Raw genomic sequence first — 26196 nt, 5'->3', positions numbered from 1 at the left:
AAACACAATATTAAAACAATATCAAAGTAAGCAAACTCTTATTACAGATTGCAATGTTGATCACCTACTTAAATCCTAGTTCTTTCTTGACATATGAGGGAGGTTCCAAATTCTGTTGATGGTTTATCAGTAGCTATGCAATTTATTTTGAGATAAACTAAGGCTACTTTTTCTACTTTTTGTGGAATTTGTAGTCAAGAGCCACACTAATAAATCCTATTTCTACCTGTGCTCATTGCTTAGTAAATCCTTCATGTTTACTTCCTAGGTTTCAGGGATGAGTATCACTGAGGAAGTAATCTGTTCAATCCCCAAGGAGAATTTGTCCTTGGACTTGCCAAAGAACTTGCCACTATTTGAATACATAATTTTATCTAACATTTTTTGCATAAATATTTTTACTCCATAATTCTTTACGTATACACTAAGCAAAACATCTTTATTTGAATTTGCAACTTTGCCAAGATAAGTCATTTCTATAGTATACCAACCCCACTATTGTTTCTACAAAGGTATAACAAGATTTTTCAAAGATTATTACAAATTGATGACTCTTGCATTCTCCCTGCTTAACAGATTGATTGCAAATCCATTTTTTTTCCTTCAGACCAGACATTTGTGTAGTAAACAATGCTTAATTTTATCATCTCAAAATTTGTTTTTTTCACTTTACTTTGCAAACCAGGACCCCCCTCAGCTCCTCGGAATGCCATCTCAAATGTTAATGAAACTAGTGTCTTTCTGGAATGGATTCCTCCTGCTGACACTGGTGGAAGGAAAGATGTGTCATATTATATTGCATGCAAGAAGTGCAACTCACATGCAGGTGTGTGTGACGAGTGTGGCGGTCATGTCAGGTACCTCCCCCAGCAAATCGGCCTGAAAAACACCTCTGTCATGATGGTGGATCTGCTTGCTCACACAAACTATACCTTTGAGATTGAGGCAGTGAATGGAGTGTCCGACTTGAGCCCAGGAGCCCGGCAGTATGTGTCTGTAAATGTAACCACAAATCAAGCAGGTAAGTGTGATGTCTAACCAAATCGTGTACCTTAGGCCGAGCACTGTCAGTCATCTCCACAGCTCAGGGCAACGTTGCCTGAGACATGAGAGATGACTTCTCATTATCCAGAGGGTTAGGACTTAAAGTAAAATACATCTTGAAATGCTTTATCTTAGCTTTAAGCAAATAAAAGCTAAGGCTTTCTTAGCAGACACATCCATGGACAGAAAAAAAAAAAAAGGCTTTAATTGAATTTTTTCATTAAAAAATACATTTCTGGCTCAAATCCATTTGTGACAAAATTTTTTATCCCACAGTGCAATAATTACAGCTTCACACAGTGCAATAATTACAGCTCAGATCTACATTTTTGTTGTTTTACTTCAGGTGTTTTTATTTAGTTCATTAATTTAGCAGGTAATCTGGCAGGTTGGTTTCTTTGTTTGGCACCACATCTGAATTTTCTTTGCAGATTGAAATAGGGTTTTCTTATTATTTCTATTATTATTATAATAAAAATGCATGAGATAATTTTTTGATAAATCCACTTATCAAAATTAAAATAACTATGAACCACTGTACAACCACCATACATGTGAAGATACATCTATATACCATATGAAGATCTTGGAAATATTAGGGAGTAATTATTAAGGAGTAGGGAAAATAGTTCTGCTTGAACTACTAATTCCCCTAAATTTTCCCCTCAAATATTTGATTTTAAGTAAACAATATAGAAGAATTATTTTCTGTTAAAATAAAAACCAAAGATAAACTATGGCTGAATTAATAACTCATTATGTGGCAAGAGTCATTCAAAGCCTATGAGTAACTTATAACTTGTTTTTGTCAACAACAAGTACATGGGCGGAAAGAGACATTAAATGTAACTTTCCTTCTATTTTTTGGCCAAAACTCTCAGTCCAAGGGCGTAAGCTTGTTACCTCATAATTACCTCAGGTGGGCTTTTGTGGGTGAGGACATCTTTGCCGGTAGAGCTCACAATGCAATAGGATGTGTTTGACTGAATCGAATCAGACTTAATTCATATAATGTTAATATAAGTTTGTAGGTGGTGGAATGATCTGGTTGACAAGAGAATGCTGTTGGTAATCAAGTTTTGGCCAAAATAATTAGAATTATTGGATGTGTCAGGTAAATGACGTGGTTATCTCTTGAGAATAAGAAAAAGAAAACACATGCCATTGAGTTCATAGTTATTTTTGAGTGATAAAACTGAAGAAAACATTCAAAAGTGGCCCAGATAATATACAGGTATGTGCGTAATTCACTAAGAATCATTCTAAGCACTCTAGATGTTCTCATCCATGTTGAATACATGCCAATAGCATTTTTTTATTCCATGAGAAAAAACACGGTACACGTATACACCACCGTCCTCAGTGAATCCTTTATATTTTCTCCATTTACTCCCTAACCTAAGGTTGAACTAATAAAAGTGCTAAAAAGAGCTAGACAAAAATAGTGAAAGTTAGGTTTTCCTTCAGTATAGACTCAGCTTCTGGCAATACTAGTATATGTGGATTTTCCATCGCAGTGCTCTGTGAATGTGAACTGCCTTCCCACATCAGAAAAATACTGGCATTAAACATTTGATTTCAGACTTCATATGCAACGTCTTTCAAGCTTACTTGGTTCTACCTGTGAATCTTTCATTAACATATTGAAAGCATATTGAACAATCATTAAGAGTTGTATCCCTTTGGGAGGACATTTTCTAAGCTTGCATAACTTTCTTTGAAAGATATTTCTCTGATGAACTAGATGTAAGAAATGACCGTTTATTTTTTAAATGATGTTATTAATAAATGTTTGGTCTAGTTGTCTTTGACTTGCTGGCCTGTTAGGACTGCAAAGTGTGTTTTTTGTTTTTTCAACTATAAATACCTTAAATACCAAGAAAGAATAATTTTTATCCAGCTGTTCAAAGCATGGCTTTCATGTAAAACAAACATTTGTATTCAGAGCAGAAACTTTTGGTTGCTGCTTCTTTTCCCCAAGTTCTCAGAGTACACATAGTGTAAAATCACCACAAAACTACCCCAAAAAAAATCAAAATAAGAAGGGAGATTTTCGCAGTATCTGACATTTCAGACCAACTAAGTCTCAATTTCCACAAAAATTATTAACTTCACGTAGCTCCTAAAAGCTCTTAGATTCAATGCCACTATGCTGGACATTTATCAAGTACCATCATTATAGAAAGTGGGCTGTAGTAGTTGGTTTTAATGTCTGAATTTTTCTTCAGCATTAAATTGAAGAAAGTTATCTGTACCATATGCGGTTTTTATATAAAACTTCTTTCAGCAGATTCCAACATTAGTTTTATTCTCCTCTAAGGAGTGTTTTTTGAGAAATGCATTTGTTTCTTAATTGATTTATCTCAACTTTATAATTTTTTGTCATTTTCTGATTGATTTATATTTGTGACAAGAATGTGATATATGAACTGTCCAGATTCAAAATTATATTCAACAAGTACAAGAAGAAAAAAAATAGTAATTTTTTCAAGATGAGAATCGTGCATTAAGCTAGAAACTGAAACTGATTAGGTAACCCTGGCTCAGTCTATAAAAGGAAATAATGATTTCGTGCTGAGGATAGTGATTAAATGATTAATTTATGGATGTTTATACAGCATTTAAGACATTTTTCCAGCTATTAAATCATTATGGAGTCTAGCATCTTGCTTTTGCGAGTTGCCTGAATTCAAATGATACTATTTTTGCATGTAATTTAATAGTCAAGTCAAAAGATGAAGTTTTAAGAAAAGCTAAATACTATAATTAGTTGGAATTTATGGGCCTTGTAAAATGCAGCATAAGTACTTAGGTTGACAAGGAAAGAATTACAGAGTTATTGCGGGGATTATCATGGTCAAGAAATATAAACACATATGAAGGGGGAAACTGAGGAAAAAAAGTAATTTACAAATGGACTTGTGGACACAGGGTGGGGGGAGGGGGAAGCTGGGGCAAAGTGAGAGTAGCATCGAAATATATATACACTACCAAATGTAAAATAGATAGCTAGTGGGAAGCAGCAATATAGCACAGGGAGATCAGCTTGATGCTTTGCGACGACCTAGAGGGGTAGGTTAGGGATGGTTGGAGGGAGGGGATATGTATGCATATGGCTGATTCACTTTGTTGTACAAGAGAAACTAACACAGTATTGTGAAGCAATTATACTGCAATAAAGATGTATTAAAAAAGACAAAAAGGTAAAAGAACAGTGTGAGAAGGGGAAAGTGATAGGAAAATACTGCGTTGGCCAAAAGATTCATTCGGGTTTTTCCGTAACATCTCACGGAAATGTGAATACTTTAATCACATAAAGAACTCTAATAGTCAAATTGCAAAGTGGATAAAATAATGGATATACAAGCCGTGCTTTATTAAACTCAAACTTAGAAAAGGAATAAAATTCATTGAGCTCCTCCAGTTTTCTAGTGTTTTTGTCTTTCTATGCAGTGCCTTGTTTTAAAAAATTGATGTACATTTAGTAATTTTTCTTTATAGAGAAAAGCATTTAGATTATTTACATGACAATGCTTCTGTTGTTCTCTCCTGTTGTTCTTCTGTTTTATTATTTTAGGGCATCTAAAAGTATATATCTGCTAGATAGATGGATAGATGGAGGGTGATATATCAACATAGGATGAAAATTAAAAATCCCATTGAAGCAGTTATTTTAAATGTTTCATTAACTGCTTACAAAAGAGTGTGCATTTATGATGCTCTTCTATAAACATATTTTAAAAATTTTTACTTTAAAATAATTTTGCACTAGGCATACTTTATCAAGAATTAAATCATAAAGCTCTTTTAATATATGCAAATGTATATTTTATCCCTAGAAAGAATAAGCTCATTCTAACTGAAAAACCAAAAGTATTAACACTTTAATTTGCAAAGGTACAGAATCTTAATTCTGAGCTGAAATAGACCAAATTTTAATTGTTTTGAAATAGTCTTAGACTCTTGGACTTTTTCCTCAGAGCACTTGATTAACATGATATGAGTAGCAAAGTGCAACAAACACTTTGGAGGGAATGTCCCAACCTGTCCCAGACTATCAGAAATATCACTAAGAAATGTGATTACTGTATTTCGAAGGGTTTTATTTCTTGGTTCTTCCAAAGGTGTCTGGGGGACATGATAATCCCATTTCATCAAGTACTTTCAATTTGATGCCATTCATGTAGTTGTCCAGCATGATGTCTCACAGGATGTGGAGATGATCAGGGTTCCTGAGACTAAATTATGCTGTAGAGTTGGAAATTTAAGAGAATGCTGAATTGAGATGGTAAAAGTACATAGTTGTTCCTGAGAAGAGGGCAACAAATGTTTTCTGTTGGTCTCTATTGATTGAGATGTTAAAAAAAATGTTCATTGTCACTTGCTAGATTATTACTATAGTCATTCTGAGAGTCCTTGTTGATTTTCTTCAGTGGAGAGAACTTATTGGCTGTATTTGTAATCACCACTTGATTAAATGTATTGTTGTTTGCCAGGATTAGTTTGTCTTCTATACAGATTAAACAGGTAATTTAAATCGGCATGTTGGTAATCCCCACTCTTTATTCCTTTATTTTTTATGGTGACACTAATTGCTGCATTCCCCCCATGGATCCACTAAAGGTGTGTGTTTACTCTTTTGGCAGGAGGGAGATGCTTTAGTTTGGTCATTACTACAGTTTTACAGCTTTTACTGCATGAGCCTCAGAGACAAAGAGACATTTCTTCCAGTTGAAGAGAAAATCTTCCAAATATACACCAGTAACCTGGTGAAATAATCAAAGAATTGAATGTGCCAGTTGTAATATGGGCTCAGGACAAAATCTCATTCATCACATTACCATCATAGCCTCCACTCAGATCAGGGTTTCTTGGTATTCCGGATTCACTTGGATTAGTGTTAGCTCAGAGGCAGTTTTCTATAATTTGTGGAATCTATATTCTATACCCTAGTTTGTAAATATAAATTTAGATCCAGAAATCTACATTTTATAATCTGGGCGGTAACACCCCCCCTCCCACTTACCTAGAAATGGCCAGAGATTCGTCTCAGATAAACTGAGAAGGAAAATGTATAATGTTAACGTATGTTACTATTGCACAGTCCTTCTTAAGGACAACTTTCTCTTCTTATTTAGGGGTTATAGGGTAAGTAGACTAAATCAGGTCTAGGAATTCGTGAGAGACCATGACTAACTAGGTCACTAAAGTTTGATTTGTATTTCTCAGACCTTCATATCATTAGTGGTACAGATCAAATGGCCCATTATTTCAGTCGCTAAATGCCATCGTACTAGACTTTTTCCATTCACATCTGCTGCCTATAATGAAATCTGTTCCCACTTTCCTTCTAGTGGTAAAGTGCTACTACTTGGCCTCTGCCATACCTGAACCCTAAAGAAATCAAGAAATCATTTCACTGCATCTTCAACCTCTGTGTTCTCAAGTATAGAGAACAGAAATTTTAGAGATTTTATTTATAAAAGTGGCACTGTCCTCATCAATTTATTTCTCATCATTATGGTAATGAAATTGTCTTCTGGGTCCTTTCTGAAGATGTAATTAGTGGATAGTTTCTTAGGTCTTGGAAAATAAATCCACTTTAACATTCCTATTTCAGTAGGTCATTTAATCCCTTCTTCTACATTAAAACAAGGAATTCCCAGTATCTGAACTTTATTTAAAAACTTAGCCCACCTTTCAGTCCAGATTTTGGTCAACTAATTGAAGAAGCATTTAACACTTGTGATAGCTACCTGGAGAATGACACTGGATCCAGAATCTCTAATCATGCATTTATACCAGCTTGAATGAAATTGTTTCTCGTTTCTCTGTAAGGAACACATAGAATCCATTTTCACACATATTTCCTATGCTTTTGAAGATTTAAGTTACAGAATCTTGTGAGACTCATATTCAAGGAGCTTCTTGTCTCCAGTATTGACCAGGTAGTTGGCTGCCAAGAGGATGTTGGGATCTTGAGTTCAAATGGAGTAATAAGTTTGAGCAGGAAGACAAGTACTTCCTTCTATCAGTTAATGATCTTAGATAAGGTATTGAAGACATGAAGGAACAGCTTCTTCAGTGAAGTGTGGGACAGCTTAATGGTAGCAGGAGAGACTCAATAAGATTTAGAAGTTGAGAATATTTTGAATCATCTGTATTCTCCTACATATCCACATTCCAATGTTCAGGGTTTCACTCTTTTTTTCCGGTCAGTGGCCTCATTTTCTCATAAGACAAGGCAATAAAGTCAATCATTTTAGCAGTTCAGGAATTCTGTGGGATAATACTTGTTTTTGATGTGCAGTTCTGTCATCCTTTTCACCGTTAAGAGGACGTGAGTTACGGCATGGAGACTCTCTGATCATCTAAATATGACTTGAGCAGATAATTTAAACTTTAAGAAGCTAATTTTGTTTCTTTAAATTCTGCAGTGCAGTTAGACACAGGCTATCCTTCCTATATTTCTTATATTTCTCATGCTTTTATGGTACTAAAACAGATGGAATTTGGTCACCAAAAATATTATCCTCAAGAATCACTTTATTTGAGGTGACCAGAGGTGATAAGACATATGCCCCGTGTTGTTAGATTACCATCCTTTAAAACTACATAGGTTCTTGCTACAATGAAATTCAACCAGTCAAACCACTGGTCCATCCCCATTCCTTTAAAAGACTGTTGCCTGCGACACTTCTCTTTGGGGAACATTTTTTGGTTTTAATGTCTATTTTCTTAGTTGCAAACAAAATTTCCTCTGGTTTAAACAGAAAAGCCCTTTAATAAAAGGTATTAGTGGCTTATACAATCATTGAGAAAAATAGATTCAAAGATTAGAGGCAAGTTTCAGGAGAAATGCCCAGTACTCTACCAGAGATCTGGCCTGATGAAGCGAAACATTGCCACTGCAGCTGTCAAGCAATAAATGGCAGGCACTTTACTTTATTGCAGTTGCTGCTGCCATTAGTAGCATTGCTATTTCGGAATCTCAAATTGAAGCTACTGAAAAATCTTCAGATTTGCCACCATATTCAAACTATGATATCCAATGAATTTGTTCGAATTTGAATGAAAATTTCTACATAAAATTGTTAAGCAAGTTATCTCCATTATTTTGAAAAAATCTGTTTTTTCAAGTAATTAAGGTTTGTTCATCCTATCTATCTTTCTCTTTTTCTTCCTCCCTTCCCCCTTTCTTCCTTCTTTCTTTCCTTTATTCTTTCTTCCCTTCATTCTGTATTTTCTTTGTATTTCAGATGATGTGAGTTGAGTTAATAATATGCCTTAACTCATGGCACATTACCATCTTTGAGCTATGCAAGGTCCTCACCTGGTTTATATATTTTCTTATGTACTGCTTTTATCCCAAATCCATTTTCCTAAACAGCAGCCTTTTCATGGATTGTTTATTTCTATTCATAGGTATTCTTATTAAAAGTTTATTTAGCATTGGATGCATGTGTTTTTAATTTCATGTAATCGTTATGTTAAATATCTCATTCTGACTACTAAATTTTTCACCACAATCAAAATATTTTGTAGATCCACTTATATTGCTTTTGGCCATCTAATGTGCTGCTTATAACTGTCTTACGTCCACTGCACTTTACACACTAATTCACCCAGGGACAGAGACCCAGATCCTTTGACTACCCAATCTGTGGGCATTCTTTATTCAATTTAAAGCCCTAATATAGTGATTTTCATTCAGTATACCCAAATTTTATTTTATAAGAAAGGAAAAAAACTCAATAAAACTGTAGGTCACATTTTCAGTTCTTTTCCAATTTCCCTACACAGTGTACCTAATATAATTTCATTGTCTTTGAAATAAAATACACAGAGTAGAAACTGTGTGCATGTGTGTGCACGCACGTTTAATCTGTTACACAGAGCAGCAAATTAGTGTGTTGGTTAAAGATCTAGACTGTGAAGCCAGACTTTCTGTTTTCCATGCTCTCTCTGCCACTTACTAGCTATGAGACATGGTAAGTTACTGAAACCTTCCAGAATCTCAGTTTATCCACTTGTAAAATGGAAAAAAAAAATAGTATCTATAACATTGGATGGTTGTGAGAATTAAATGAGTTAATATCTATAAAACAGAGTAATGCTTAGCACATAATAAGGTATTGATAAATGTTACTATAGTAGTATTTAAGAAACTTTTCAGTAGTATTCCAAATAGTGTGAGTTCATAGAAGAAACTATGAGATAAATAGCTTTTAGACTTTATGAGTATTATATAGACAAACTCATTGGTGAAGTAAAATAAAAAGAAAAAAAATCAAAAGTGAAAAATAATATATAGAATCAGTGATCCTACAGGTAACAAAAGCAACTGCTTCAAGTTTGGAGGAGTAAACTGAGATTTCATTTTCCAGTGGTGACTCTATCTTCAATGATTTCTTAAAACACTGAGTTTTATATTGGCATTGAAGTTTTTCAATTCAATAAAATATCCACAGCAATAACATAAAGAAACAAGAGAATAACAGCATCAAAGTAAGAGCAAAAAGGGGGAAAATACTTTGTGTATAGAAAATAGTCATAATTTTCATTTTCATCAAAATGTATTTGGAAAAATACAAATTTTTTTAGCTACATCATTTTTGTTTGTGGACAAATATTAATTTGTCAATTATTGAAGTTTCTAAGGAAATATATCTAGAGACAAATGTTTTGTTTAATTACATATCATGAATATCTGTACATTGGCCTCATACTACCAACAAAAATCTTTTAATTTTGCCAATTGAAGCTGCCCATCCACATCAAAACTTGGCTTAAGTGAGGCACAAGTTCTGAGCTTTTCCTATACCTATTTGCTGTTTTGAAAACATAGTTCAAAAATGAGACACTAATCTGATGAATTTCTCCATAATTCATCTGTAGTGTATTTAATAAGGATTAGCAGATGGGGTGGAATATTTTTAGAAATCCTCAAAATACTTGTCTGGTTTACTGACAAGAATCTTCCTAGAGACTTCTCTGGTTTCTAAAAGAGACTTCAAGGACTTCTGTTCCTTCTTTTTTTTCCTTTCTACCTACTGTGGTACCAATAACAGAGACTATGATGGCTAGCATGTTTCAGCACTTAGTGTGTGCACATTGCTATGCGAAGAACTTTATTTGCATTTTCTTATTTGATTCTAGCAATATCTTCATGACATAATATTATTATTATTCCCATTTTTAGGATGAAGAAACTGAAGTTTAAAGATCTGAAGTGATTTGCCCAAGGTCACAAATCTAGTAAGTGAGGGAATAGGAATCCAAACCATGAAATTCTTACTCTAGAGCTACTGTGCTCTGAATCACTAGTAAATATTGCTGTTTCCTCTGCCTGAAGCCTATTTCTTACATCATTGTCCTAGATAGCTCAGTCTTCAGATCTGCTTAAATCTCTGCTTCCATAAGAAAGTTTGCTCTGCTCTCCAGTTTGGGCTTGCCTCTCTAAGGTAACCTGGAGCACAGGCAGTGTAACTATTTGCTTTCTTATCTATTTTTCTGGAATCTTCCCCTGGGGATCACAATAATGCCTGGAACCTGTGCTTCTTAAAATATTACCTAAAATAATGAGTTCAATTGTTTCTCTATTATTTGAATTAATGTTATAATTTCAGTTACTGGTGAGATGTGTAACGTGTTTCTAAATTTTTTGTAATTCTTCAAACAATTACGTGCTAAGGTTTTGTTTTCTTATTTCTGTTGAGTGCCTCTCCCAAGCCCCTCTCTTTTAAATTCAGGATCTAGACACAGAGCCTTAATTGTAATTTATAAGTTTAGGTTTTCTGGAACTCTGAAATCAGACATTATTATTTAAGGTCTACTGCTTAGCTGGCCTTCCTACTTTCTTAATATCTATTTCTTTAGACACTCTAATCTTGACAAAAGGATTCACTGCAATTGACTGAACTCATTCCAGAGAGGAGTTTTGTATAATGATTACGGTGCTATTTAAGAGCAATGCATAGTGTTTTCAATCTATAGTGTGTTTATGAGTTACTTACTATGAGCTGCACACTCTGCATTTATGGTTCATTATATCCAAGGGAGGGCCCGAGAATCTGCATATTTTAACACACACACACACACACACACACACACACACACACACACCGTCAGTGATTCTGCTGCATGGTGTGTTTAGCCCACATTTTGAGAAAAATTACACTTGCAGGAGGTTATGATATTTGTTTCCTGTCCCTTCTCTCTAGGGGAATGGTGACAACGCTTAATCAGGTTTGCTTGATGTTGCTTTTCTCAAAAGCTCTTTACCTGCTGATTTCTGTTTTTGCGCCAACAATGATTTTGTTAATACTATTTTCTTTCTTTCTAATGTGGGTACTCTATTCTGCCTACTGCTCACCTGGAAGCTAGTTTTAAACTCTGCTCTTTTATGTAATTCTGGTTGCAAACTCACTCCCTATTTAACAGAAACATGGTCAAAAATCCATTTCAAGTGTGAACCGTCATGTGGTTCAGTTCAGAATCAGAGCAACTCACTCAGCATTTGAACTGTTCAATCATTCATCTCATTGGCATGTATGCTGTGAACTTATTTGTGTAAAGATGCCTATTGTAAATTGATATGCATAGAATATCAAGTTGTTTAAAACCTCACTCTGAAGTGCTGTTGCTCTCTAGTCCTTGAGAACAAAGTTCTGAAAGCATTCCCAGTGACCTGGCATCATGTAAAGCTTCTTAGTATGCTCTTTAGATGTAGCATAATACAGATGTGAAATCATGTTTAAATCAAGCATATCCATGAGTCCTCTATTAGGTTCTAAATGAAGTTTACTTAGAATACTGAAATGTTTTTTGTACAGCATGTCGAAATGATTTGTTCATGTGATTTTCTTGAAATTGACTGCCATTCATTCAAACATCAAGTATTTATTCAGCACCTCCTGCGTTCATCATATGCTACTGAGCATTCTGAAAGATACAAAAGCAGCTGAAGTACTCCATCCTACTCCAACCTTAGAAGTTTTTATTTTCTTGCTAAAGAATTAACTAATTGAAGAATAAAGTCTAATAAAATAAAACAGTTAGAAGAGAACTAATGACAGAGTATTAAGCACAGCAGCAATAGCATCAAATTCATTATCTTTGGATGACGATATGGATTGACTTGTTGACTTCACATTGTTTTTCTCTGTATTTTGCTTCCTTTATCACACATACATGTCTGTAGAGGCATTTATTCAAATCCACTTAGGATATACAGTTGCATCTATTAAAAATAGATGATACACCATTTTGTAACTGCCCTTACATCTATTTCAATAGTCATGCCTTGTTTGGGGAACATCAATACCAGAGTGATCAATCTTTGCTGATAATGACCTATTATTGAATGATCTATTAACACAAAATGAAGTGACAAAAATTATCTTGAGATTATTTGACTATTGGGATAATTTTAATTTATTCTGTTATATCTAATTTTATTAATATTTGACAGTCCATTTAATACATTATTGGAATTCAGTCAGAGCAAATTACCTATTTGTAGCTTGGCACACAAACACCAATATCTTCTTTGTCAAAACAAGCATCTAGCTTGAAGAGTGTGTTTGAAGATGTGAAATGTTTTCCATTAAACAAAATATGCTTGCAGTGCTGGCTTTTTGATCTCACTTTTTACAAATTTTCTTCCATTAGTAAGAAAAGAGAGCCTAGATTATTGAATCTTCAAGCCTAAAAGGCCTGAGGATATGACCTGTACTGCAAACCGATGCTTAAACTACAATTCGAGCAATGATTTCCCTTAGGCTTGTGGTAGAGAACCAAATACAAATACAGTATTATTCCAAACAGTGCAGTTTCTCTGCTTTAATTACATCTATGTATTTAAAGTATATGAATTTAGAGGGTGTCTATCTATTTTTTAAACAATCTTTATTTTTCCCTAATAAAACAGTAAATGACATTTGAAGATGAAAACTTTCATTATCCTATAAATTACTAACCTTTCAAGTTATAATTTCTGTCATCAACAGTATACTCATATTAATAAGACTTTACTTGTTATTACTTATACTTAATTAACCATTTATATACTATACATATAGAAAGAAATAGTTCTATTTCAGAAAAAAAACCTTTGTTTGTAGAGAGTAAATTAGTAGTGTTTTTAAGTTATTGGTAGTAATGGGAATGGTGGTTGCAGTTTAGCAGTGTGGGTTTCTCCTATTCCGGTTTACAAGACCAGGGTATTTTGTTATACTACAAAGACTCTTCACTTTAGGAGTTTATTTTCGATAAGACTAGTTACTGGTATTAACACTAGGATTAAGAGAAAATATAAGATGGATGCTATTTGGCCTACAATTATGTATGGGTGTTCTACGGGTTGGCCTCCAATTCATGTTAGAGTTAGGAGATCTGCGGCTAGTACTCAGAATAAGAGTTGGCTGAAGGGTCAGAATATTATGCTTCATTGTTTAGATGTGTGTAGTATTGGGATGAATATTAGAACAAGGATTGAGAGTAGTAGTGCTAAAACTCCTCCTAGTTTGTTGGGAATTGATCGTAGGATTGCGTATGCAAATAGAAAATATCACTTATCTGCAGGGGATACATTCCAAGACCCCCAGTGGATGCCTGAAACCTTGGATAATATGGAACCCTATACATCAGTGGTCCCTACCTTTTTGGCACCAGGGACCGGTTTTGTGGAAGACAGTTTTTCCATGGACGGTGGAGGGGGGGTGTGAGCGGTAATGTGAGCAATGGTTCAGGCAGTAATGTGAGTGATGGGGACTGGCAGATGAAGCTTTGCTGGCTCACCTGCCACTCACCTCCTGCTGTGTGGCTCAGTTCCTAACAGGTTGCGGACCAGTAGAGGTCTGTGAACGGGGTTGGTGACCTGTGCTATACATATATACTATGTTTTTCCCTATATATTAATATATACATAAGTTAGGCACAGCAAGGGATTAACAGTGATAACTAATAATAAAATAGAACAATTGTAACAATATACTGTAATAAAATTTATGTCAATGTGGTCTCTTTCTCTCAAAATGTCTTTTTGTACTGTACTCACCTTTTTTCTTCTTGTGACGATGTGAGTTGATAAAATGCCTATCTGATGACATAAAATGAATGACCTTGGCATTGTGACATAGTGCTAGGCTGCTATTGACATTCTGATGATTTGTCAGAAGGAAGATCATCTGCTTCAGGTGGTCCTGGATCATTGAGCCATGAAGAAGTGGATTTTTGGATGCCAGGAGCAGAGGATGTTGATGGTTGGGGATCCTAGGTGGGATGGAGCGGGTCAATGTGAGATTTTATCACATTACTCAGAACAATAGGCAATTTAAAACTTATGCTTGGCTCGTGGGCGGGGCCTATGGGGGTGGGGAGCCAGGAGGAGGAAGTTCCTGGGGGCCGTGGGGACAGTGTACACACCGCGAGGCAGTTGTTAGCGCTCGTCTGAGGCAGAGGCATCACCGCGCTGGACCTGAGTGTCATGCACAACAAAGGATAGCCCTCACACACATTACAGCCTTTCCACTAGGTGACCGAGTTGTATTTCCTTTTAAGTCTTGTGGATCTTCTGTTGGAAGCCATTTCTTCAAGTGTTTCTTTCTTGACGGTTGCCTCTCTTCACACCCCTGAGCATTTGCCTTTAAAAGTAGTTCAGGAGAGGGGGAAGATGGCGGAAGAATAAGACACGGAGATCACTTTCCTCCCCACAAATACATTAGATATACATCTACATGTGGAACAACTCCTACAGAACACCCATTGAACACTCCCCAAAGGCAAGAAACTCCCCACATACCTGGTCTGAGCCATGTGGATGAGAGGCTGTTTGTGCTGCAGCCAGGAGTCAGTGCTGTGCCTCTGAGGAGGGAGACCCAACTTCAGGACACTGGTCCACAAGAGACCTCCCAGCTCCATGTAATATCAAATGGTGAAAATCTCCCAGAGAGCTCCATCTCAACAGCAACACCCAGCTTCACTCAATGACCAACAAGCTACAGTGCTGGACACCCTATGCCAAACAACTAGCAAGACAGGAACACAACCCCATCCATTAGCAGACAGGCTGCCTAAAACCATAATAAGGCCACAGACATCCCAAAACACACCACCAGACGTGGACGTGCCCACCAGAAAGATAAGATCCAACCTTACCCACCAGAACACAGGCACTAGTCCCCTCCACCAGGAAGCCTACAAAACCCACTGAACCAACTTTAACCACGGAAGACAGACACCAAAAAAATGGGAACTATGAACCTGCAGCCTACAAAAAGGAGACCCCAAACACAGTAAGATAATCAAAATGAGAAGACACAAAAACACACAGCAGATGAAAGAGTGAGATAAAAACCCACCGGACCTCACAAATGAGGAGGAAATAGGTGGCCTACCTGAAAAAGAATTCAGAATAATGATAGTAAAGATGATCCAAAATCTTGGAAATAGAATGGACAAAATGCAAGAAACATTTAACAAGGACATAGAAGAACTAAAGAGGAAACAAGCAATGATGAACAACACAATAAATGAAATTAAAAATACTCTAGAAGGGATCAATAGCAGAATAACTGAGGCAGAAGAATGGATAAGTGACCTGGAAGATAAAACAGTGGAAATAACTACTGCAGAGCAGAATAAAGAAAAAAGAATGAAAAGAACTGAGGACAGTCTCAGAGACCTCTGGGACAACATTAAACACACCAACATTCGAACTATAGGGGTCCAAGAAGAAGAAGAGAAAAAGAAAGGGACTGAGAAAATATTTGAAGAGATTATAGTTGAAAACTTCCCTAATATGGGAAAGGAAATAGTTAATCAAGTCCAGGAAGCACAGAGAGTCCCATACAGCATAAATCCAAGGAGAAACACGCCAAGACACATAGTAATCAAACTGTCAAAAATTAAATACAAAGAAAACATATTAAGAGCAGCAAGAGAAAAACAACAAATAACACACAAGGGAATCCCCATAAGGTTAACAGCTGATCTTTCAGCAGAAACTCTGCAAGCCAGAAGGGGCTGGCAGGACATATTTAAAGTGATGAAGGAGAAAAACCTGCAACCAAGATTACTCTACCCAGCAAGGATCTCATTCAGATTTGATGGAGAAATTAAAACCTTTAGAGACAAGCAAAAGCTGAGAGAGTTCAGCACCACCAAACCAGCTCTACAACAACTGCTAAAGGAACTTCTCTAGGCAAGAAACACAAAAGAAGGAAAAGACCTACAATAACAAACCCAAAACAATTAAGAAAATGGGAATGGGAACACACATTTCGATAATTACCTTAAATGTAAATGGACTAAATGCTCCCACCAAAAGACACAGATTGGCTGAATGGATACAAAAACAAGACCCATATATTTGCTGTCTACAAGAGACCCACTTCAGACCTAGAGACACATACAGACTGAAAGTAAGGGGATGGAAAAAGGTATTTCATGCAAATGGAAACCAAAAGAAAGCTGGAGTAGCAATTCTCATATCAGACAAAATAGACTTTAAAACAAAGACTATTAGAAGAGACAAAGAAGGACACTACATAATGATCAAGGGATCGATCCAAGAGGAAGATATAACAATTGTAAATATTTATGCACCCAACATAGGTACACCTCAATACATAAGGCAAATACTGACAACCATAAAAGGGGAAATCGACAGTAACACATTCATAGTAGGGGACTTTAACACCCCACTTTCACCAATGGACAGATCATCCAAAATGAAAATAAATAAGGAAACACAAGCTTTAAATGATACATTAAATGAGATGGAGTTAATTGATATTTATAGGACATTCCATCCAAAAACAACAGAATACACATTTTTCTCAAGTGCTCATGGAACATTCTCCAGGATAGATCATATCTTGGGTCACAAATCAAGCCTTGGTAAATTTAAGAAAATTGAAATTGTATCAAGTATCTTTTCCAACCACAACGCTATGAGACTCGATATCAATCACAGGAGAAGATCTGTAAAAAATACAAACACATGGAGGCTAAACAATACACTACTTAATAACGAAGTGATCACTGAAGAAATCAAAGGGGAAATCAAAAAATACCTAGAAACAAATGACAATGGAGACACGACGACTCAAAATCTATGGGATGCAGCAAAAGCAGTTCTAAGAGGGAAGTTTATAGCAATACAATCTTACCTTAAGAAACAGGAAACATCTCGAATAAACAACCTAACCTTGCACCTAAAGCAATTAGAGAAAGAAGAACAAAAAAACCCCAAAGTTAGCAGGAGGAAAGAAATCATAAAAATCAGATCAGAAATAAATGAAAAAGAAATGAAGAAAACGATAGCAAAGATCAATAAAACTAAAAGCTGGTTCTTTGAAAGGATAAACAAAATTGATAAACCATTAGCCAGACTCATCAAGAAAAAAAGGGAGAAGACTCAAATCAATAGAATTAGAAATGAAAAAGGAGAAGTAACGACTGACACTGCAGAAATACAAAAGATCATGAGAGATTACTACAAGCAACTCTATGCCAATAAAGTGGACAACCTGGAAGAAATGGACAAATTCTTAGAAAGGCACAACCTGCCAAGACTGAATCAGGAAGAAATAGAAAATATGAACAGACCAATCACAAGCACTGAAATTGAAACTGTGATTAAAAATCTTCCAACAAACAAAAGCCCAGGTGCAGATGGCTTCACAGGCGAATTCTATCAAACATTTAGAGAAGAGCTAACACCTATTCTTCTCAAACTGTTCCAAAATATAGCAGAGGGAGGAACACTCCCAAACTCATTCTACAAGGCCACCGTCACCCTGATACGAAAACCAGACAAGGATGTCACAAAGAAAGAAAACTACAGGCCAATATCACTGATGAACATGGATGCAAAAATCCTCAACAAAATACTAGCAAACAGAATCCAGCAGCACATTAAAAGGATCATACACCATGATCAAGTGGGGTTTATTCCAGTAATGCAGTGATTCTTCAATATACGCAAATCAATCAACGTGATACACCATATTAACAAATTGAAGGAGAAAAACCATATGATCATCTCAATAGATGCAGAGAAAGCTTTTGACAAAATTCATCACCCATTTATGATAAAAATCTTGCAGAAAGTAGGCATAGAGGGAACTTTCCTGAACATAATAAAGGCCATATATGACAAACCCACAGCCAACATTGTCCTCAATGGTGAAAAACTGAAAGCATTTCCACTAAGATCAGGAACAAGACAAGGTTGCCCACTCTCACCACTCTTATTTAACATAGTTTTGGAAGTATTACCCACAGCAATCAGAGAAGAAAAAGAAATAAAAGGAATCCAAATCAGAAAAGAAGAAGTAAAGCTGTCATTGTTTGCAGATGACATGATACTATACATAGAGAATCCTAAAGATGCTACCAGAAAACTACTAGAGCTAATCAATGAATTTGATAAACTAGCAGGATACAAAATTAATGCACAGAAATCTCTGGCATTCCTATACACTAATGATGAAAAATCTGAAAGTGAAATTAAGCAAACACTCCCATTTACCACTGCAACAAAAAGAATAAAATATCTAGGAATAAACCTACCTAAGGAGACAAAAGACCTGTATGCAGAAAATTATAGGAGGCTGATGAAAGAAATTAAAGATGATACAAATAGATGGAAAGACATACCATGTTCTTGGATTGAAAGAATCAACATTGTGAAAATGACTCTACTACCCAAAGCAATCTAACAGATTCAACGCAATCCCTATCAAACTACCACTGGCATTTTTCACAGAACTAGAACAAAAAATTTCACAATTTGTATGGAAACACAAAAGACCCCAAATAGCCAAAGCAATATTGAGAAAGAAAAACGGAGCTGGAAGAATAAAGCTCCCTGACTTCAAACTATACTACAAAGCTACAGTAATCCAGACAGTATGGTACTCGCACAAAAACAGAAATATAGATCAATGGAACAGGATAGAAAGCCCAGAGCTAAACCATGCACATATGGTCACCTTATGTTTGATAAAGGAGGCAGGAATGTGCATAGGAGAAAGGACAGCCTCTTCAATAAGTGGTGCTGGGAAAACTGGACAGGTACATGTAAAAATATGAGATTAGATCACTCTCTAACACCATACACAAAAATTAGCTCAAAATGGATTAAAGACCTAAATGTAAGGCCAGAAACTATCAAACTCTTAGAGGAAAACATAGGCAGAACACTCTATGACATAAATCACAGCAAGATCCTTTTTGACCCACCTCCTAGAGAAATGGAAATAAAAACAAAAATAAACAAATGGGACCTAATGAAACTTAAAAGCTTTTGCACAGCAAAGGAAACCATAAACAAGACCAAAAGACAAACCTCAAAATGTCAGAAAATATTTGCAAATGAAGCAACTGACAAGGGATTAATCTCCAAAATTTACAAGCAGCACATGCAGCTCAATATCAAAAAAACAAACAACCCAATCCAAAAATGGGCAGAAGACCTAAATAGACATTTCTCCAAAGAAGATACACAGATTGCCAACAGACACATGAAAGAATGCTCAACATCATTAATCATTAGAGAAATGCAAATCAAAACTACAATGAGATATCACCTCACACCGGTCAGAATGGCCATCATCAAAAAATCTAGAAACAATAAATGCTGGAGAAGGTGTGGAGAAAAGGGAACACTCTTGCAGTGCTGGTGGGAATGTGAATTGGTACAGCCACTATGGGGAGCAGTATAGAGGTTTCTTAAAAAACTACAAATAGAACTGCCATATGACCCAGCAATCCCACTACTGGGCATATACCCTGAAAAAACCATAATTCAAAAAGAGTCATGTACCAAAATGTTCATTGCAGCTCTATTTACAATAGCCAGGACATGGAAACAACCTAAGTGTCCTTCATCAGATGAATGGATAAAGAAGACATGGCACATATATACAATGGAATATTACTCAGCCATAAAAGGAAACAAAATTGAGTTATTTGTAGTGAGGTGGATGGACCTAGAGTCTGTCATACAGAGTGATGTAAGTCAGAAAGAGAAAGACAAATACCGTATCCTAACACATATATATGGAATCTAAGAAAAAAAATGTCATAAATAACCTAAGGGTAAGATGGGAATAAAGACACAGACCTACTAGAGAATGAACTTGAGGATATGGGGAGGGGGAAGTGTAAGCTGTGACAAAGCGACAGAGTGGCATGGACATATATACACTACCAAACGTAAAATAGATAGCTAGTGGGAAGGAACCACATAGCACAGGGAGAACAGCTCGGTGCTTTGTGACCACTTAGAGGGGTGGGATAGGGAGGGTGGGAGGGAGGGAGACGCAAGAGGGAAGAGATATGGGAACATATGTATATGTATAACTGATTCACTTTGTTATAAAGCAGAAACTAACACACCATTGTAAAGCAATTATACTCCAATAAAGATGTAAATAATAAATTAAAAAAATAAAATATAAAAAATAAAAGAACTGGGATGCAGAGTTAAAATAATAATAATAAAAAATAAAAGTAGTTCAGTTTTAAAAAAATAAAACTTAAGAATTGTTTATTTCTCGGATTTTCCATTTAATATTTTTGGACTGATGTTGACTGTGGGTATCTGAAACCGTGAAAAGTGAAACTGGATAAGGCTGGGGGGAGGGACTCCTCTATTTTTTTTTGTTTTGGTCCATTTTACACATTTTAAATTTACGTCTGAGGATAAAAGGACTCAAAGATTATATGAATCGTTTTACACATTTTCCAGTAAGATGCTAATATTGGTACTCTCAGAGGGAACTAAACATTCAGTTTTTCACAGGACTTAAGTCTATTTTTCCAGGGACTTGGACTGGAAATATTAGTGGGTTGCGTCCTGAATCTATGCAATCACACACTTACGTAATTGGTAAAGGATCATGTCAGGTAGTCTGACTTTTTTCTCTACTTTCTAAAGCACTACAATTATTTCTAGTCCTACCGTTACATTTTCCTTACAGAAGAAAATCTAACACTGTATGTCACTGTGCTGCTTTTGGTGGAGATAGTATTCACGAACTTGGTTATTACAAGTCAGCAGAGAAAATAAATGTTCTACTATTAAGTGTTTAGAAAATCCCTCGAAGACTTCTGCAATTACTTCCATGTGAGATGAGGTTCTTCAACTCAAAAGTATGAACTTTTAAAAGGACTAGCTGTACTGTCTTGAAAAACAACTATTGATTATTTTGTTAGCAAGTCACATCAGTGGTACAACTAGAATCTGGTTTAACAGCAATCTACCCTCCCTTAATTTTATTTGTTTTTGTCTTACTAATATGAATAATTTTTTTCATATTTAATCAGAATCTATTTTAAATTCTTAATTAAATGCTCCTTAAACTTATTTTAAGGAAGCTGATAATAATAATGATGATTGTAGCAAAAACAGGTATCACTATGTGCCAAGTTCTAGTTTTATAGAGATATGTTAACTAAATTTCTTAGCAACATATCTAAAATCATTTTGGTGAAATTGGAAATAGAGACAGAGTTTGCCTTTTATCCCTGAATCTGGTCTTCTTTCCCAAATAACTATTAAATAGCCCTTGCATTCCTCACCTTCATCGAACCCTGGCCTTTTGTTTTGAGAAATTCAAGGTATTTCAGATTTCATCTAATCCAGCCATGGCTTTGGTGTTTTAATTATCATATACAAGAATTCTTTTCTCTTACACAATATTTTCTAAAATATGAACAACCAAAGGTATCACCCATTATCTTACTTATTCCTCACACCAGCTCGTTGAAGTATGTAAGTTGTATCCCTATTTTACACAGTATTACCTATTTTAATAGATTACAGATTTAAATTCATAGTTGTATGACTCTACAGCAGCCAAAATGCTGCAAATAAGATAAATTCAACTAGAATGTACTTAAGCAATGCAGGGAACATATTTATCATTGAAAAGCACCAGTTTCAGAAACAGTTTGATCACGGATCTGACTTCATTTCTCTGAGATTTTTGGAGCTTACCCTCTTCTGGGTCTGTTTTTTTTTTTTTTAATACCGGTACGCGGGCCTCTCACTGTTGTGGCCTCTCCCGTTGCGGAGCACAGGCTCCAGACGCGCAAGCTCAGCGGCCATGGCTCACGGGCCCAGCCGCTCCACGGCATGTGGGATCTTCCCAAACCGGGGCACGAACCCGTGTCCCCTGCATCGGCAGGCGGACTCTCAACCATTGCGCCACCAGGGAAGCCCTCTGGATCTGTTTTGATGGAATTCTTTCAAGGTAGCAAAATGGCTAGAGCGATTCCAGACGTCATACATTTATAGCACATCATACCAGAAGGAAAGAAAACTTCTCTTCCTCAATTTATCAACTAACAGCCCTAGACTTCAAGCACAAGGGCCAGATTGAGAGAGGGATGCTATGGAACCCATCGCTGTGACAAGGGGTCGGGAATAGACCAGCTGGCTCATTCCCCATGGGCTTCCCTAGGGACCTCCGCAGGGTCCTCACCACGGACCCAGATGTAGAGTCAATCCCATCAAAACTCTAAAACTGTGGCACAAAAAATGATAGATGGATTTGAGGATTAAAACTCTGTTTTGTTGCCCATGTGCAGTGTCCTTTGTTCTAACTGGTAAAAGTTTTGTGAAAGTTTGTCTATTAGTATTTCAAGTGTCTTTATGAGTAAAATTTTTTTGTTCTTGGAATACCCAACCCTCCCTTAAAATATATGTTCTTTTGCATTTTATTTTGTAAATTATTTTATTTTTCCCATCAATTTGTACATTTTTATTCCTCAAAGTTCTACTCTAGAGCCTTTTCTCTTCTCACTTAAAAAAAAAAAAAAGTTTTGACATTTTATTCCACAAGCATGCTTGGCAATGTGCTATGTAGCAAACCACCCCCAAACTCAGTAACTTAAAATAATAACCATTTATTTTTGCTCAAGAGTCTATAACTGCTAGGTGTTCCATCTTGCCTTGGCTTGCTTATTCATCCATGTATAGTCAGCTGCATGTTGGGTAGGTAACTGTATTAGTTTTCTATGGCTATTGTAGCAAGTTAAAGCAAACTTAGTGGCTTAAACAACACAAATTTATTATCATTCGATATAATTATCTCTGATAATTATACTTTATATCAGAGTTCAACAAGGGTCTCATTAGGCTAAAATCAAGGTCTGCAAGGCTGTTTTCTTTGGGGGGCTCTAGGAAAGAATTGATTTCCTTGTCTGCCCAGCTTCTAGAGGATACCTGCGTTCTTCGGCTTGTGAGCCCCTCTCTCCAACTTCAAATCCAGCAATGGTGACTCAAGTCCCTCTTACATTGCCTTGCCCTGCCTCCCTCTTCACTTTCATGTACCCTTGTGATTACATTAGACAAACTCAGATAACCCGGGATAATCTCCTTATTTGCTGATTAGCAACCTTAATTCCATCTGCAACTTTAATTTCCCTTTGCCATGTAATGTGACATATTCAGAGATTCTGGGAATTAGGACATGGATGTCTTTGAAGGACCATTATTCTGCCTACCACAGTGACTCTGTTGGTTTTGTCTGAGCTGTCTTATACATCTGAAGATCAGCAAACTGGCTTATTTAGAAAGTCCTTGGTTGGGATAACTGGGCTTTTCTCCATATGGTTTTCAAACTGCAGTTTGTCTCTTTGTTGAAGTCAGGTTTCCAAGAAAAATTACACATCATCACATTTATTGCTTTATACTAGTTGAAACAAGGCAAGAGACCTGCCCAGTCAGAAAGACTGCAATCACCATGATTTACTCTCTAAGCATGAAAACTCTATTTTGCTTTCTGACCTTCATATATTGTTCTGAGTAGCTGGCATTGCTCCATCTTTCCCTTGCTCATCGCACTGTGTAGAAGTAAATTCATAATCTCTTTGTATTTTGGTTTGTTATGAGTGTGTTCCATTAGAAACAAGTGAGAGAGTTAAATTTCACTCATCTTTATTGCCATCTCTTTTATATATTTTTTTAATAAAATAACTATCTTTTTTGTCCCTTTGGTGATTCAGGGGCTATCGATTTTGTGTGTCTCATTTCTGCCTTCTGTTCTCAGATGCAGGAAAGATGTGGGGAATTCATGTGGACAGCTATAGGTTCAAATGCACCGAGGTGACTTGCCTAGAAGGAAAGGGAAGTGTTACAGAAAGGATGCCTCCATCTTAAGTATCTGACTTTAATAACAAGATTCTTGGCCCATAAAATCTTAAGGAAAAGAAGCAACCTGGACAAAGAGTCTGTGTTTACAATCAGATACTACCAGGTAATGTTTGAGAGTTGACGTAATCTTGGAGCCCTTTTTGATGCTTTTTCACCCTCACATCCTACATCCAACCATCACTAAATCCTAACTATTCTACACCTAAATGAATCTATAATTCTGTTGTTTCCCACCCGTTCCATTGCTAACATTTTGATTCAAATCTTTGTTATTTCATAATTAAATTATTGTAATAGTCTCCTAATGAATCCCTTTGTTTACCCTTCGGACTTCCACAGTTTATTTTCCACAAAACAGCCACAGGGATCTCTTTAAAATACATCAAATGATATCACTTCCCTGCTCAAAACTCTCATGACTCCCCAGCTCGCTCAGAGTAAATGACACAGACCTACAGGATCCGGACCTTTACCACTTCTTTGGCTGACCTCATCTCCCAGTACTTTCTCATTTACTCTCTTTACCAGATGAACTTGCCTCCTTGCTAATCATTGAACTTTCCAGATATGTACCAGTCTCAGGACTTTTCTACTTGCTGTTACTTCTGCCTAGAACCGTCTTCTCCCAAACTTCCATATGTCTCCCTACCTTGGCATAATAAATGCCTTTTGCCTACATATCTTTTCAGAAGTGTTTCCTAACCATCCTGTTTATAATTGTGTGCTTATGCTAGTACACACGCACCTGCGGTCACACACAGGGCCCTCATCCTGGCCTTTCTTATCCCACTTTCCAGTTTTATTTTTTTCCACAGCACATAGTGCTTTATAGCACTATATAACTTACTTTGTATATCTTTTTTGTTCCTCCCTGAGAATGTAAGTTCCATCAAGTGCAGGAATGTTACTATTGTTTCTTGCCAAGAAATGCACCTGCATGTAGAGATAACTTGATAATTATTTGTTGGAAGAGTGAGTGAATGAAAAATGACGGAAATTCTTGAAAGGTATCTTTCTACAAATAGGTATTCGTCTTAGAAAATTCCAAACTTTACAGTTTTATCAAACAAAACAGTTACATCTTCCTAATTCTCAAATCATTTGCTGATCTACATTAAAAGATGTCATTACACTGGCTGATAGCATGGGACCCCACACGGGAGACATCCCTTAGGCCCCCATTACCTCCACTTTTTGTTTGGTTAGCTCCTGCTTGGTCTTTATTTCCCAGCTAATATGATTTCTTTCAAGAAGCTGTCTTTGAATCATCAAATCTGAGATAGGTGCTTCTCTTCAGTGCTCTGAAACACTCATCCCTCTCATGCAAGTATGTCGTTATTTGCTTTCTTATTTATTTCCTCCACTATGCTATAAACTCCTTGAGGGCAGAGATTATGCATGTTTTATCCATGACTGAATTCTCACTGACTAGTATGGTTCTAACATATAACAGGTGCTCATAAATGATTAAATAAATAATGTAATTAAGTGAAATGGTATTAGTTTTCAAAAATCTGGACAGTTTTATATGTAACATTATTAATAGAAAACTGATCTCCTCTCAATACTAATATCAATTCTTCCTGACACTTCGAGAACCCAAAAGCAATTTCGCTTTTCAGATGAAATTATCCTAATTTTGACAACATTCACATTTGGTCATAATTTCTATGTTTTAAATAATCCTGTCTGATTTCTTCTTAAAATACTGTTGTGCTTCTTCGTGTGTGTGTACATTATTCGACCTCACAGTTTAATTATTTTGTAATCTGTTACATCAAAAACATTGTTAGGGGCTTCCCTAGTGGCGCAGTGGTTGAGAGTTCGCCTGCCGATGCAGGGGACACGGGTTCGTGTCCCGGTCCGGGAAGGTCCCACATGCCGCGGAGCGGCTAGGCCTGTGAGCCATGGCCGCTGAGCCTGCGCGTCCGGAGCCTGTGCTCCGCAACGGGAGAGGCCACAACAGTGAGGCCCGCGTA

At 36.3% G+C, this 26196-nt stretch overlaps 1 protein-coding gene across 1 annotated transcript in view; it reads left to right on the top strand.

Moving 5' to 3' along the window:
* The window catches only part of EPHA5 (EPH receptor A5), a 306828-nt gene that overhangs the window by 147603 nt on the left and 133029 nt on the right, over positions 1 to 26196 (top strand). The window contains exon 5 of the mRNA XM_060298694.1: positions 686 to 1021. Coding sequence (XP_060154677.1) covers positions 686 to 1021 — 336 coding nt within the window. The remainder of the gene's footprint in view (positions 1 to 685; positions 1022 to 26196) is intronic.

The sequence above is a fragment of the Globicephala melas genome, chromosome 5 (assembly GCF_963455315.2).
Source record: "Globicephala melas chromosome 5, mGloMel1.2, whole genome shotgun sequence".
Taxonomy (NCBI): domain Eukaryota; kingdom Metazoa; phylum Chordata; class Mammalia; order Artiodactyla; family Delphinidae; genus Globicephala; species Globicephala melas.
Note: the sequence above shows the minus strand (reverse complement) of the source record. Positions and strands in the feature narration are given on the sequence as shown.